Source organism: Parasteatoda tepidariorum, chromosome 10 (assembly GCF_982258835.1).
Source record: "Parasteatoda tepidariorum strain Cologne lab strain chromosome 10, Ptep-v5.0, whole genome shotgun sequence".
In the NCBI taxonomy this organism is placed as follows: domain Eukaryota; kingdom Metazoa; phylum Arthropoda; class Arachnida; order Araneae; family Theridiidae; genus Parasteatoda; species Parasteatoda tepidariorum.
Window position 1 is genome coordinate 6,173,175 of NC_141764.1, and position 13,638 is coordinate 6,186,812.

The following is a 13,638-nucleotide window of genomic DNA, read 5'->3' on the forward strand; positions in this document are numbered from 1 at the left end:
TATTACAGTGCAATAGCACACAATAAACTAATTTAACAATGTTCATACTGATTTACCCCTTATGATGACAAATTACCCACTTTCAAATTTGGTCTATTTTTTTAATAAGACAACGAGCCGTTTTTAAATGATAAAATAAAAAAATTAAAGCAATTGACGATAATTTTAATTCTAAAATTAGAAAACATTTAAAGTGTACAATGACTTTCGTGGGGTAAAATTTTTTTTACTATTTGATTATTGATATCTTAGAAATGAACTTTTGCTTTGATATACTAAATATTGAACTAAAATATTCTATGCAGTTTTGCTAAGAATAGATTATACATCTTAAAATCAAATACCCATTCTGAAATATTCATTTTAATTAATGAATTTTTATTTCCTATTTCAATAAAAGTTATAAGTGAACGAACATTTTTTGGAGCCACTGTAACTATAAACTTTATTGATATATTATCACCTGGAACGGTTTTCCTTTACTTAATGAAAATATATTAAACAATACTTATCCAAGCAAAAACTACTAAAAATAACACATTAAAAATATTTTATTCAATGAAAACAATCTATTCTACAAGCTAAACATATTATTTTCTCCACATGTTTTAATTTCTTAAAAATTAATGTTGTACCAAAACATTAAAAAAAAAAACTTGCCAAATTGTCAAAATAAATTATTTTTTCAAGATGACATGTTAAAAAAGTAACATTTTGAATAAAATATTTCATAATATTGACACTTTTCTTGTACAAATTCTACACTTAAATACATAAGAAAGAAAAAAATACTGATTTTGAAATTTTAAGATTTTTACATGGAAAAATCAGAGAAATTTGAAATCTGATTTGAGTGGCCACTCTGAAATAGAGTTTAGTAAATACAGTGAAAATTTCCAAATAGTAAACAGGGTTGCCACCCACAGTGAAAAACCTGGAAAATGCAGGGAATTTAAAAACCACCTAAAAATAACAGGGAAAATGCAAGGAATTTTGATTTTTTTTTTCTTTACGAACTGGAAAAATACAAGGAATTTTGTTTCTTATTTTTGTCTTTTTAAAAATGGTAGGCACTCAAGCGTAATCTATGGGATATTTAACTATGATATTTCAGTTATACTAAACTATTTCATTTACTATAGCATTATACAGCTGTTTTTCCAAAAATTAGAACTTATATAGTTAGCCCAATGTAGCTCACACATGAGCACAGTCGTTTCCTCTTAATATATTGTGTGTAATATTTACAGGGAATACACATGGAATTTTTTTTTACAGATTTGAGTGGCAACGCTGGTAAACATAAATTTTAAAGAGAAAAAGATCAGTTGGAAAACCTCTCATTATAAGTTAGAATTCTGATCTGTTACTGTTAACTTTATATGCTGTTTTATTAAAATATTATTATCTAACGAATATAAGGGTAAAATAAAATAAAAAAAGAGAAAACCTTAGTGAGTTGTATGTAAAAATTATCAAGGTTGCTGATATTTTTTTAAAATAGGGTTGCTTAAACTTAAAAATCAGCATTTGTTTGTTTTTTAGTGTGTACTACAAGATAAAATGTACGACTCAATCGTTGTCAACTTAAATAGAAAAATTTTTGAAATTTTGGTACCAAGTAAGTTAAATGCGTATATACATAATTTAATAATTTGTTAGCAATATAATTTCTGGAAGAGGAAAAAAATAAATACCGATGTTTAATTTCATTGTTCAAGTATAAAAAAATATCAGTTGATATTTATAATTATCAATAAAAACATAAGGCAATGTAGTTTAAGAGATGGCTTTACAAAATCATAATATCTGAGATTTTTGGCAGTGTCTTTTTTACATAGAATTTTTGTTTTACCTGTAAACAAAATTGCCAACAATTGTGACGTGTCAGAAATATATTATTTTTAAATATAATTGATGGGAATTAAATATTCTTTTAGTTTCAAATCTTGGACTATCTTAAGTATACACTTATGTTTCAATATGTTATTTTAGAGAATTTCGTTGTTCCTGACTTAGAAAGTGGAGGACGAAGTAGGCGTAATCGGCCAACAGTAAACTTTAAGGAACCTAGCCTGAATCGGTATGTACTCCACTTTTATTTTAAAAAGAAATTAAAAATACTTTCCTTATTTAATTAATTTAAACAATTCTTAAAAATATGTTCCTAAGTTATGTATTTTACTTGTTTGTATATCTTTATAGAAATATAATTGGTTTTTTAATGTGATTACATATAAAATCCCTGATTATAATGCCCATTTATTTTGTGTCTGAAAACAAATATGTCCTTTTGTTCGTTACTAATGCATTATTGATTAAAAAAGTGTGTCATGTTACTTTGAGTTAATATTGACAAAAAAGTATAAAGATTTAGTAAGTATATGTTCCATGAAGTAAAGATTGAGATCTTTTAAATCACTTTTCATTGACATTGTGTGTAGTGTTTTTAAAAAAAGCTTAAATGTTCTTATTTTTGATTTTCATTCTTTAAAAGTCCTTAAAGGTGCTTTTTTCATGGGGTGTTTTTAAAAAGTGCTTGATTTCCTTCTTCCAAAACCAGGGTTCGTGGGTTTTTTTTATATTTAAATCGAATTTTTTTTTATTTTTATTCAAACACATTGTAAGAACTTTAATTTATGATTAAAAATACTTTATAAATGTTTAATCAAAATTAAATTAATATTAAAACAATATTATATGAATATTTTAGAAGCTCTAACTTACTAATATAATTTTTCATTACAATACATAGCTTTGAATGCATAGCAACCATTTTGAAACAAATGCATAATTGAAATTTGAAGACTAGATGAAATAGAGAATTTAATGAAAGTGATATGTCTAGGTTTTTCTGAGAGGTATTTATTTTGTGAAAATTTAGACATAATTTGTGAAAATTAAAAATAATATTAAGAAATCAACACAAAAATATGGATTTATTCGTTTTGTACGAAACACGAAAATAAAATTTTTAGAAAAAGTATTTTGTTTATCCTTTGTTGATTTCCAAAGTTGAATTTGTGAAGGTACCCTAAGCAGTAGCAAATTTGGCTTGGACAGACTCTTTAACTAATAAATTAAAGTTTCAAATAGCAAATCATAATTTTATTTTAAAATTGTGTTTTTTTCTCTTGATTTTTAAAATAAATAAATATTTAATCTATATATTTTTATATTAAAATATTCATTTTTAATTCTATATCAAAATAGATCAGCTGAAAAAGTTTTTTAAAAAAATCTATGCACTCATTGAAATTTTTTTCACAAAATTTCTTAATAGAAAATCTGATAATGTCAAAGATACTGTAAACATATTATGAGAAAAAAATACCAGTTAATAACTCAATAGACTTTGAAAGGGAAGAATGACACTATATCAGGAAAAAATATCTGAATTAATTTGCCTTTTTTTTTCTATTTTTGGCATATTAGGGTAATTTCTTTTTAATATAACCTCAAGCTTTAGAAATATACATTTTCCATCAATGAAATATTATGTCAATTTTAATTCCATGCTGTTTCAATCAAGAGGTAGGATTTTAATTAAGATTACAGAGTTGCCACAGACTACTAAAATGAGACTATTTGCAACTATTTTCAGCGTTGGCGACTTTTTTTTGCATGAAAAGGCTTAAAAAGCAACTTTTTTCAGGAATAGGCGACTATTGGGAGACTTTTTTACTCTTAGCGAAGCTTTTTCCCAAAAATGAGCGTTACTTTTCAGAACTTTAGTAAAAGAAAGCAAACTTTTATACAATCATTTATGTCCAAATAGCTGAAAATTTATATTTCCATTAGATTGAATAAAGTACTTGTTATTTTTTCTCTCTGAGGGGCAGTTTTGTTATTTTTGTTTTTTTTTTCTTCTATTAACATTCATATTTTATTATAATTCAACTTTTATTTAGGTACCTATTTTCTAATATGTATACCTTTTATATTTGTACAAAACTTTGTTTTAATTCGAGTATAGTTAGTACTGGGCGATAAATAGATTTATTGCAAAATATCGATTTAACGAATACATCGGTAGGACGATATAGTGACTTTCGTTTTAGGTAGTGCATCAGAAATCTGATTTAAGTTACCGGAATTAGATTACAATCGCGGTTTAACGATTTAATGTGCACGCATGTAAAATATTTTGTTACAGTATTATTGTTTTTAAACCAATAAATCTTAAATCATTTTTAATTTAAGAAAAATAAATTAAAGCTTGGGTTTGCTTTTACTTTGACTTCTTTATTATTTTAATTGAAAAAAAATTAAACAGTGATATTGATGTCATAGTAGAATATGTTTAGAATTAATATTTTCTTTTGTAATAGATTCATTCCTTTTTTATTTATTTTTGATTACATCGCTATATCGCGATGTCAAACTGATAATGTATCACAATTTAAAATTTCTGACATCACCCAGTCCTAATATAGTACTTGACAATTAAGCTATAATTTGAGTTATTTGGCTACTATTTTTGATAAATTTTTGTTCCTGTTCAGGCAACTATTTTCATATTTTTGTTCATTTTTTACTATGGCAACCCTGAGATTATTTGCATTTTTTTCTTTCAAAATTCATGTCTATTAATTACTTTCTACAGCTATGTAAGTCTATAATAAGACAGCATTAAATGTGAACTTTAATCTGTACTTTCAATCTCAAGAATCAAAAGATTTTTAAAATTTTATTTCGAATGTGTTGGAATTTAACATACACCAAGAAAGAAAGTAATTTCGTTAACTAAAATTAATTAACACAGCAATTTATTGAAAATAAATTTTAAAACTAAGAAAAGAAAATAATAAAAGTATCTATAATTTAAAACACTGTTTTTTAACCTTTAAAGTCAATATATATATGGATTTTAAAATTGATATAAATCAGATGATTTAAATCAATGAACCCTGTCTAAAACTAGATTTTTTTTCTTGCTTTTCCATGTCGATTTTCGCCATGTATTACGCAAAAACGTGGTTTTCATATTAGTCAACGTTTTCACAATTTCTTCAACCACAATTCATTTCTCCCTACCGTCGGTCCGTAATGTATGATAGCACCAATCATGTTAAAATACTTGGGAGTCCGCGTGTTCTTCTACTGAACTGGATTCAGTGAGATTCTTGCACTCTCATGTGCAACTCTGCTGCATGTTGCAAGATATTCTCAGTTTCAGGTTTCATTTTCCACCCTCTAAAATCGAACTGAAAAATCTCTCTATCTTTTTATGGTAGCTAATATAATCAAAAAAAGAGTTTTTTTTTTGTCAAAAACTAGTTATTTTATCATGATTATGCTAAGTCTTTGAAAATTATTTTGCATTTTGTTAATGTACATAGTACTTAAAATATTTTTTGAGTGTATTTTTTATTATTGATATTCAAGAAATAAAATGTTACTTTATTATGTAGTGTAAAATCATATCACTCTGAATTTTATTGAGTGCCTTTTTTAGATTTTTTACCGACATGTATTTTTTTTAATTATTATTGTTGTTGTTATGCAAAAATTCAAATATTGTTATTATTCATTTTCTCTTAACTTAAATTTTATTTTCTGGATTTAAGGACACAATTATTGAATTAAAAGATAAGTACAAAATTTTTTTTATTTCTATAGAAACTATTATTGGCACTAGTGATGCTTAATCAATCATGGTCAGGGGTCTGTCCAGACATTTTGTGAAGGGTCCGTTTTTGTAAAATTGTGAAAAAATTACTCGTAATTTGTGAATATAAAATAAGCGTTAAGTCACATTCTTTCAACCAGGGTCCGCTCTTGTGAATTTGTGCAAATAGGGTCCGTTATTGCAAAAAAACTTTTTAAAAGAGTTTTTAAATTGTAAAGACATACAAGTTTATGCTCAACACAGTAAAATTATAATTAAAAAAATTCATTTTAAAAAATAAACAGCAATTGCTGCTACTAAATTAGAGATGCAATATACAAATATTTGGTATTTAGCCTATACTGCTGAATGCAGAATATTCATTTCGGACGAATAAAGGAAGAAGCGTCTGCCGAAGACAAAATTTAGTTCGTTTAAATCTATCTTTCTCCCCCCCCCCCTTCCTGGGAAGGGTTTATTCGATTAACAAAACAATAATGACGATAAACAAATTTGTGAAGGGTCCGATTAAAAGATAAATTATTTTGTGAAGGGTCCGTTTTTAAGTTAAAATATTTTGTGAAGGGTCCGTTTTTATGAAAAGATATTTTGTGAAGGGTCCGTTAACGGACCCAAATTTCTTCTAAACAGACCCCTGATGGTAATAAGTACATACTGTAGTAATAAGTCTCAAAATCTCCCCTAGAACAGAAAACTTCTTAAATATCTTGATGTTTTTTAGTACTGGAGAATTTTAACAGTAACTAACACATTTGCTAACTTAATTGTAATTGCCTTTTAAATATTCTGGTCAACTAGAACCTCTGTGTTATAAACTTTGTATATGTGTGTGTGTAATTCTCTATTAAATATAAAAATCAGAATACATAACTTCAACTTAAAAATAAAATATTGTTTTTATCATTTCAGGAAATTAAGAAGAAACTAATCTTCTTAGTCTTCTTTTTGTAATCAGTATCATTTCTGTGCTATGTATATTTTTAAAAACATTGTCGCCTTATAAGCTTTGTATGAAACTTTGAATTAGAATTTTAGTCTTCTTTTTGTAATCATTATCATTTCTGTGTTATGTATATTTTTAGAAACTAGATAGTTTGAAATAAATTGTTTTGCTGCCATTAATCTTTTTTTTTTAACTTTTCATTTACATTTAACTAAAAAATTAAGCACTTAACAAAGTTTTAATTAATTATCTATCAATTTGTATTGACATATTTTTGTTTGCACCTTAAACATACAAGTTATCTTAATTTATTTTAAAATTTTTGTTATTTGACATAATTGCAGTGTTCCCATGGGTCAGGGGAAAACCTGGAATTGTCTGGGAATTTTAACTCCAAAAAATCAAGGAATAGTCACTGAAAGTTGCAATTTTTTTTATAAAAACCTGGAATATTATGCCTGGAAAATAACTAGTTTTAAAATTGTCAGTAATAGTAATCAGTTATTGAGATTTGAATTAAATAATTCTAACCTCTATTACAATGATCTGTTGTAAAAATTTCAATCAAACTGAAATGTTCCCTTCCTCATTTAATAATATTTTTTATACAGAAAATCTAATATTTCACATTATAAATAAAAGAATAAAAATTTTCTGATGGTCTTAATTTTCACTGAAATTTACCTGGAAAAGTCGGGGAATTTTTTTTCTGGAAGTGACCTTTTTTTGTAATTGTTCAAGCAAAATTATATATGTATCTACAGTGAAACCTTGGTAAGGACTAGGACGCACTAATCTAATGTTGAAAAAACAAATTATTTAATTTTTTTACATGTTTGTATATAATTCAAAATTACATAATTCAAAATAAGGAATTACATTAATATTTATTTTAAGTTTATTCAAATCTCAAGAAAGGTAGTTGTTGTAATTTTGCGATACAATCAATAAATAATAATGCAATGATTCATCAAGTTTCAATTATATGCAAGAAGTTTTAATTATACTATTTCTTTCTTCACATTACCAGCACAAAAATGTTTACCCCACCCTTCAATATCCCTTAAGGACATTCACATAGCTGCCAACTCTACTGGAATAGACTGCTGGATTTTGGCAGTGTCTCCTGGTTTAATAAAAGTTCTCCCGGTTTTGTACATTTTAAAAAAATCTTTAAAATTGAGTAAGTTTCCTTAAAAAATCTCTATTGAAGTAGAATTTTTGTGCAGATTGCTTGCTTGAATATTTAAATAAGTGTCACTAATACATAATAAAGTGAGCCTCATTTATAAAATTCAGTCAACTATCATTGATGAATTAAATGCCTATTACTATTCAAAATTATGAATAAACATAATACATAACATTTCAATATCATTGAATGAGAAATCATAACCAGAAAATATTGCAGTATTCCTATTTTGATCACTATAAATTTCGCTGTGTGTAAAATATTTAGAACATTATGCAACAATTATCATGAAATTTATATTACGTAAAATCTACTGGATTTTTTCCTATCCATGTTGGCAGCTATGCATTCACATCTATGTAAAATTCATAAAAATATGAAGTATACTGCTTTCAGGGAATGTCTAAGAAATTAATCGAATTAAAAAAATATCCACCCTTTGTAAGGGTATATTCATGGCCATGTGATAGAATCGTGGTGACATTGTCGCAGAACGGTACTGAGCTCTTACCGAAAGATTTTTCCTTTGGGAAGTAAAATACTTTTGCTTTTTTTTCTGCAGAAATTTTGAAAGATTTTTTTTTCTTTTCTTCAGAATTATATTCAAAAGATGCTTTTATCGCGCATTGGAGTGGAGAAAAAAAAATGCTTGTGATTTTTCTGTTCTCATTTGATAATGAAAAATAAAGAGCAATGAAGTAAAAAGTTTTGGTTTTCTTTTCTGCAGAAATTTTCATTCTATTTTTTATGCACTTTTCATTTTTTTTTTTTCATTCTATTTTACCATTGATTTCCACATAGCTTTTAAAATCAAATATTCTTAATACTGTATTATTTATTGCAACAACTGAATCTCAAACTGAAAACACGCATTTAGGTAACCCCTTTCTGAAGAGTCTGATTTGCGTGATTTTGCCGTCTGTCTTTTTTTTTTTTTTTTTTTCGGTAGTTACAGCTACGGATTTCACGGATTTTTTTAAATGTAATGCGACATATTAGAATTTAAAAAATATTACATATTCAATTAAAAGTTTTATTTCCTTTGAAGTTGACGCTTCTGTTACTTTAAATTAGTAACATGTATATTTGTAATGTTTAAAAGTATCTTGCAGAAAGATATTATTAGAGAGGTTTGTCACAGAAAGCCCAAAAAAATTCTGCCACAGGGATTCATAGAAAGTCTTCTATAGATTTTGGAAACCTGGTGAAGTGAGGTTTCACTGTAATGATGATTTGATTTTCATAACCATGCTTAAATGATAGATACTTATGTAATGCTAAAAAAATGTATTATTTATTGTATCCTGTGTGATTTTCTTATGTTAAAACAATGAATTTTCAAATTAGTATTTTTATTTCCTGTTAAGAGTTTTTTTACTATGTCAACTGTTTTTAGATTTAATTTCAATTCATTTAAGGTAATAAAATGTTTCTTGCATCACACTCCTTTTATCATCTTGAACTCTAAACACAAAAGCAAAAAAAAAAAAAACTTGGAAAAATAAGAACTTAGTCCGTTCTACACAGAAAGAAATTTTTTTTTTCTCAATGGATCTTACGGATTGTGCAGCCAACACAAAAACTGCAGAATATTCTGTCATTCTTGCCACTAAATTAATAGAGTATTGATATATGAGAATTTGGAAATCAATATTTTTACAATATATAGTTTGTCTAAATTAAAAACTCCCCATGCCATTCGTATGGACCCGCAGCAGCGTCTCTGGTAACGAAGTGTAACTATTTCAAGTAGGAGTGTGGGGTCATTGTTTAGGACAGGTTTTGGCTCACGTTGGTGAGAGAAAATAAATATTTTTCTTCGATCTATTGCATTAGCCTTAAAGTGAAGAGAAGATTCCCCCTGAAATTAGCTATCCTTGTTTTCATAGCAGCAGGGGGAGTTCTTACTGTAGACAAACTATACACATGTTAAACTACATTTACAGGGTGGCCACCCACATTGAAAACCTGGAATTATCAGGGAATTTTTTTTTTATACTGGAAAAGTCAGGGAATTTTAAAGAAAAGCTGGAAATTTTTTTATAGGTTTTCTTAATTAAAATTATTTTATCCGTTATACCCACTTTTTTTAGATGGAAATTTATTGCCAAACAGTTGAAATATCAACTTAATAATATTTTGCATGCGTCAAAATTTACTCCATTAATCCCTGTTAAACTAGAATGACACATAGAACCCTTGAATACAGTTTAGGAAAGGCAAAGATTGTAGTTGAAGAAGGAGTTAAAATATTTGCTTCTGTTTATAAAAGTAGCATTTGTTTCACTTCTAATCTGTGGGTTGAATCCAATTATCGTTCAAGTTTGTTCCGATGCTTTAAGTTTTTTTTTTCCTTCTAACTAAATGATTAAGAATGTTTTAGTATTTTTAATTTCATAAAATTCCCCACAAATTAGTTGGTCATAATTTAATAGATTTTATGTTACACTTTTTTTCTAAAAGCTTTTGTACTCCCATCCAAATCGGTGAATTATTTTTCTCAGCAAAGCCAATCAATCACATGTTTTCTTATAATCGCTAACAGCAATGTTTGTCAACAAATTGTTATAATTTTTGCATTGATGCTAATTTTCTCTATTTGATTTTAACCTTTTATAACATATTTTAATTTTAAAAAAAATGTTCTTTTAAAGACCGACCATATGTTAACGTTCTGTTGGTAAATAATCTATTTTTGATTCAAAATTAAGATTTTTGCTTTAAAATTTGATTCACAAGGTCCAATTCAAAATTCGACATTGTGTAGTAATAACATTGTCGAAAGTTCGTTACTCTTTTTCCCGATATGATATTTCCGAAACTGTTTCTCTTTTTACCTTAAGGAGCTGGTAAAAATTAGGGAATGTATGGGAGACATGTTAAATGTTGTATAAACATAGGATATAAATTTTTTTATTCATATGTGTTTATTACGAAGAAGAAGGAAACTATATTTTTGTTCTGCACTGTGCAGGTTTCTAGTTGTAAAAAAAAAAAATACTAATAATTAATCTAAGCTAAAAAAATCATTTAGTTAGATAAGAATTCTTTAAATATTTTAATTTCATATTAGAAAAGAATAAAATATAAAGAATTTATCTAGTTTTTTTCCATAGGATATGCAATAATAAATTTCACAATTTTGCCTTTGTAACATTAATTTTTTAATATTGCATATTGATTAAAATAATAATTCTGCTTGAACACAACATTATTTAAACATTTGACTTTAGATATTTATTAGTTTAAAGAAAATATGATCAATGAATTTTACAAAGAGCACTGTTTGGATTAAATACAGTATAGAATGTGCTCTATATAAAATGTAAATAAATATAAAAAGTTATTGATGCAAAATCGCCTGAAATTATTGATTTTTATTAATTATTTTTTTTTGTTTAGTGAAAATTAGGGATGCAACAAATATTCGATTACTATTTGGCATTCGGTTACTATTTGGCAAGTATTTTTTTTTTTTCTAAGTTTTGATAGATCAAGGGTGATTGTGAGCCAAAGTCAAAATTCCGGAAAATTTCTTGAGTTAAAAAGAAATAATAATAATAACAGTTTAAATTGAAAAAAAATTTAAACAAGGTTTTTTTCCTTTTTCTCAATATTTCTTAGTTTACTTAAAATATATTTAAAATTTTGCACATACCTATACCATTTACACATACCTATGATGACCTGAAGAAGTAATTAAAATTTACAAATATGTCTTTCTTTCTTGAGTTTATGATTGTAACAACTATTTACTGATAAAAAATGAATATTTATCATGAATATAAGCTTATAAAGTATCTCTTTGGCTCTCCCTTACAAACAAAGAAAATAAAATTTGGTATTTAAGTTCCACCTTTGGAAATTTGATTTTCAGAAACTTCTGTGATTAATGATTTTTTGAAACGTCTGGACCTTCGATCTCCAGAAACCTCCGGATCACTGTTAGCGAAAATTCCGGAAATCCGGATTTTTTCCGGAACACAATCAGCCCTGATAGATTAAATAAAAAGTTATCTAAAATAGTATTTTCATTATGCATTATCAGATATAGTCTTTACACATCTTTGTTAAGTTTTAATATTCATGTGCTTGCAAAATTATATTGTGAAAGATAAATGGATAAGCAAAATTTATGTTTTAAGAATCCAGATTTTCTTTGTTCTGTTTTGATTATAGCACAGCATTTTATGATAGATTTTATTCTTACTTTTTTCTAGTATAGTAAGACAGATAGCTGGTAACAAAAAAATGCTATGATTTTCAATCTTAAAGTTATATTTTAAGAAATAAGAATGTTTTTTTTTCTGTCTTTTCTTATTAACTTTTTATCAAAGTTTTTATTATGATACAGTATTTTTTAAAGAGCGTTTCTGAGGAACGTTATTTTTGATCGCCACTGTTTGAAAAAGCATTAAATTTTCTTTAAAAAATTTAGAACGATTTTTTTTTTGTTTCTCTTTTTTTAAAAACTTTGGTTTTAATGAGGAGTTTTATTATGGCGGAGCTATTAGACTTCTTTTTTCTACCCTTTACCAATTATGCTGTATTTTTTTTTAAACAGATGTTCAGTTTAATTATGATAGATTTTTATTTTTTATGTTTCGCTTTTGTGTATAATTTTTTGTGGGCATTTTTAAAAGCTTTTCTGATAGACTCTTGTCTTTTAAAGTTTTATGTTTACTTTTTTTTCGGAAAATACTATTTTCAGCATTAAAGTTTTGTCATAAAAATCAAGAGAATATTTTTTGCTATTTCTCTTTCTTTTTTATTAAACTTTACAACTTCAGTTTTTTTTTTGTTTTTTTTTGTAGCTATTAGTTAGTTTTTATTTATCTTAAATATTTCTAATAGATAACTTTTATAATTTTTTCTCTTTATCCCACACCATTAATATAGCTAAGTTTTGATTAATTTTCAAAAATGATTAATTTTATTAATATATAAAAAAAATATGTATTAATGATTTTTTTTTATTGAAAAATGTTTGAACACAGCCCTGGTTTCTACTGACTGTTCGGTAAAAAAAATTTCAGAAAAATTTAGAACCAAGATATTTTTATAGAAACTTTGCTATGTCATTAACATTACAAATAATAAAAACCCATAATGATGTGTGCATCTTTCCTTTTTGAGTAAAATGAAGAGAAGAATTGAATTTCTTTTTGATGACTAAGTTTCAAACGATGTAATTGTGTGAAACAAAATAATCAGGGTAAAATGCATTTCCACACGCTAAGAAGAGGTTGTGAGGGACTAAAGCTATTAAATCACTTGTCAATCGCATTAGTTCCTCACCAACCCTCCATAGTGTGTGGAAACACATTTTAACCTGATTTGCCCTTCTGTGGTTTTTCTTGTTCTGCTATCTTTCATCCTTCGCGTTTATTTAGTTTTGTTTCTATTTTTCCATTGGCTACTATACGTTTTATATTTCAAATCACTTTAGTTTCTTCTCATTGACTTCTGGCAAGTCTTGAAAGTGAGCACTTCAAACAATGTCAACTGATATTTCCTATGTATATATTTTTGAAGTTTTCACTCAGTTAATTCCTCATCTGATAAGAAATTAAAAGATCCCTCAACAACAAAAAAGGGAGAAAGCTAACAGAGGATAGTAGGATCATTTTCAGGTATTTTTTATAGCAAAAAATATATTTTTCGAAAAAAAAAAAACTTTTTATTTACTTTAATTACTAAACTATACATAAAATGTTCAATGTAACTAAAATAAAAGGTTTGAATTAAAACTAAAACTTTTTGTTTTATATAAACTGTAATATCTTTTGTAAAGACAACTTGTACTCTTTACACACAAAGGTATTTACATAATAATTACACAGGTCACAAATAAAAATAGAACGGAACAAA

General features: G+C 26.3%; 1 protein-coding gene across 7 annotated transcripts in view; it reads left to right on the forward strand.

Annotated features, from left to right (window-relative positions):
• LOC107444808 (uncharacterized) overlaps window positions 1–6,750 on the forward strand; it is a 36,758-nt gene extending 30,008 nt beyond the window's left edge. For 4 of the 7 annotated variants that reach the window (XM_071184455.2, XM_071184457.2, XM_071184456.2 and 1 more), the window contains exons 7-8: window positions 1,996–2,083; window positions 2,756–2,813. In XM_071184455.2, the coding sequence (XP_071040556.2) occupies window positions 1,996–2,083; window positions 2,756–2,798 (131 nt within the window). In that variant the 3' untranslated portion in view covers window positions 2,799–2,813. Of the gene's footprint in view, window positions 1–1,995; window positions 2,084–2,755; window positions 2,814–6,541 lie in introns of those variants that run through there. The other 3 variants (XM_071184459.2, XM_071184461.2, XM_071184460.2) reach the window with 1 other exon arrangement.
• The last annotated feature ends 6,888 nt before the right edge of the window (window positions 6,751–13,638 follow it).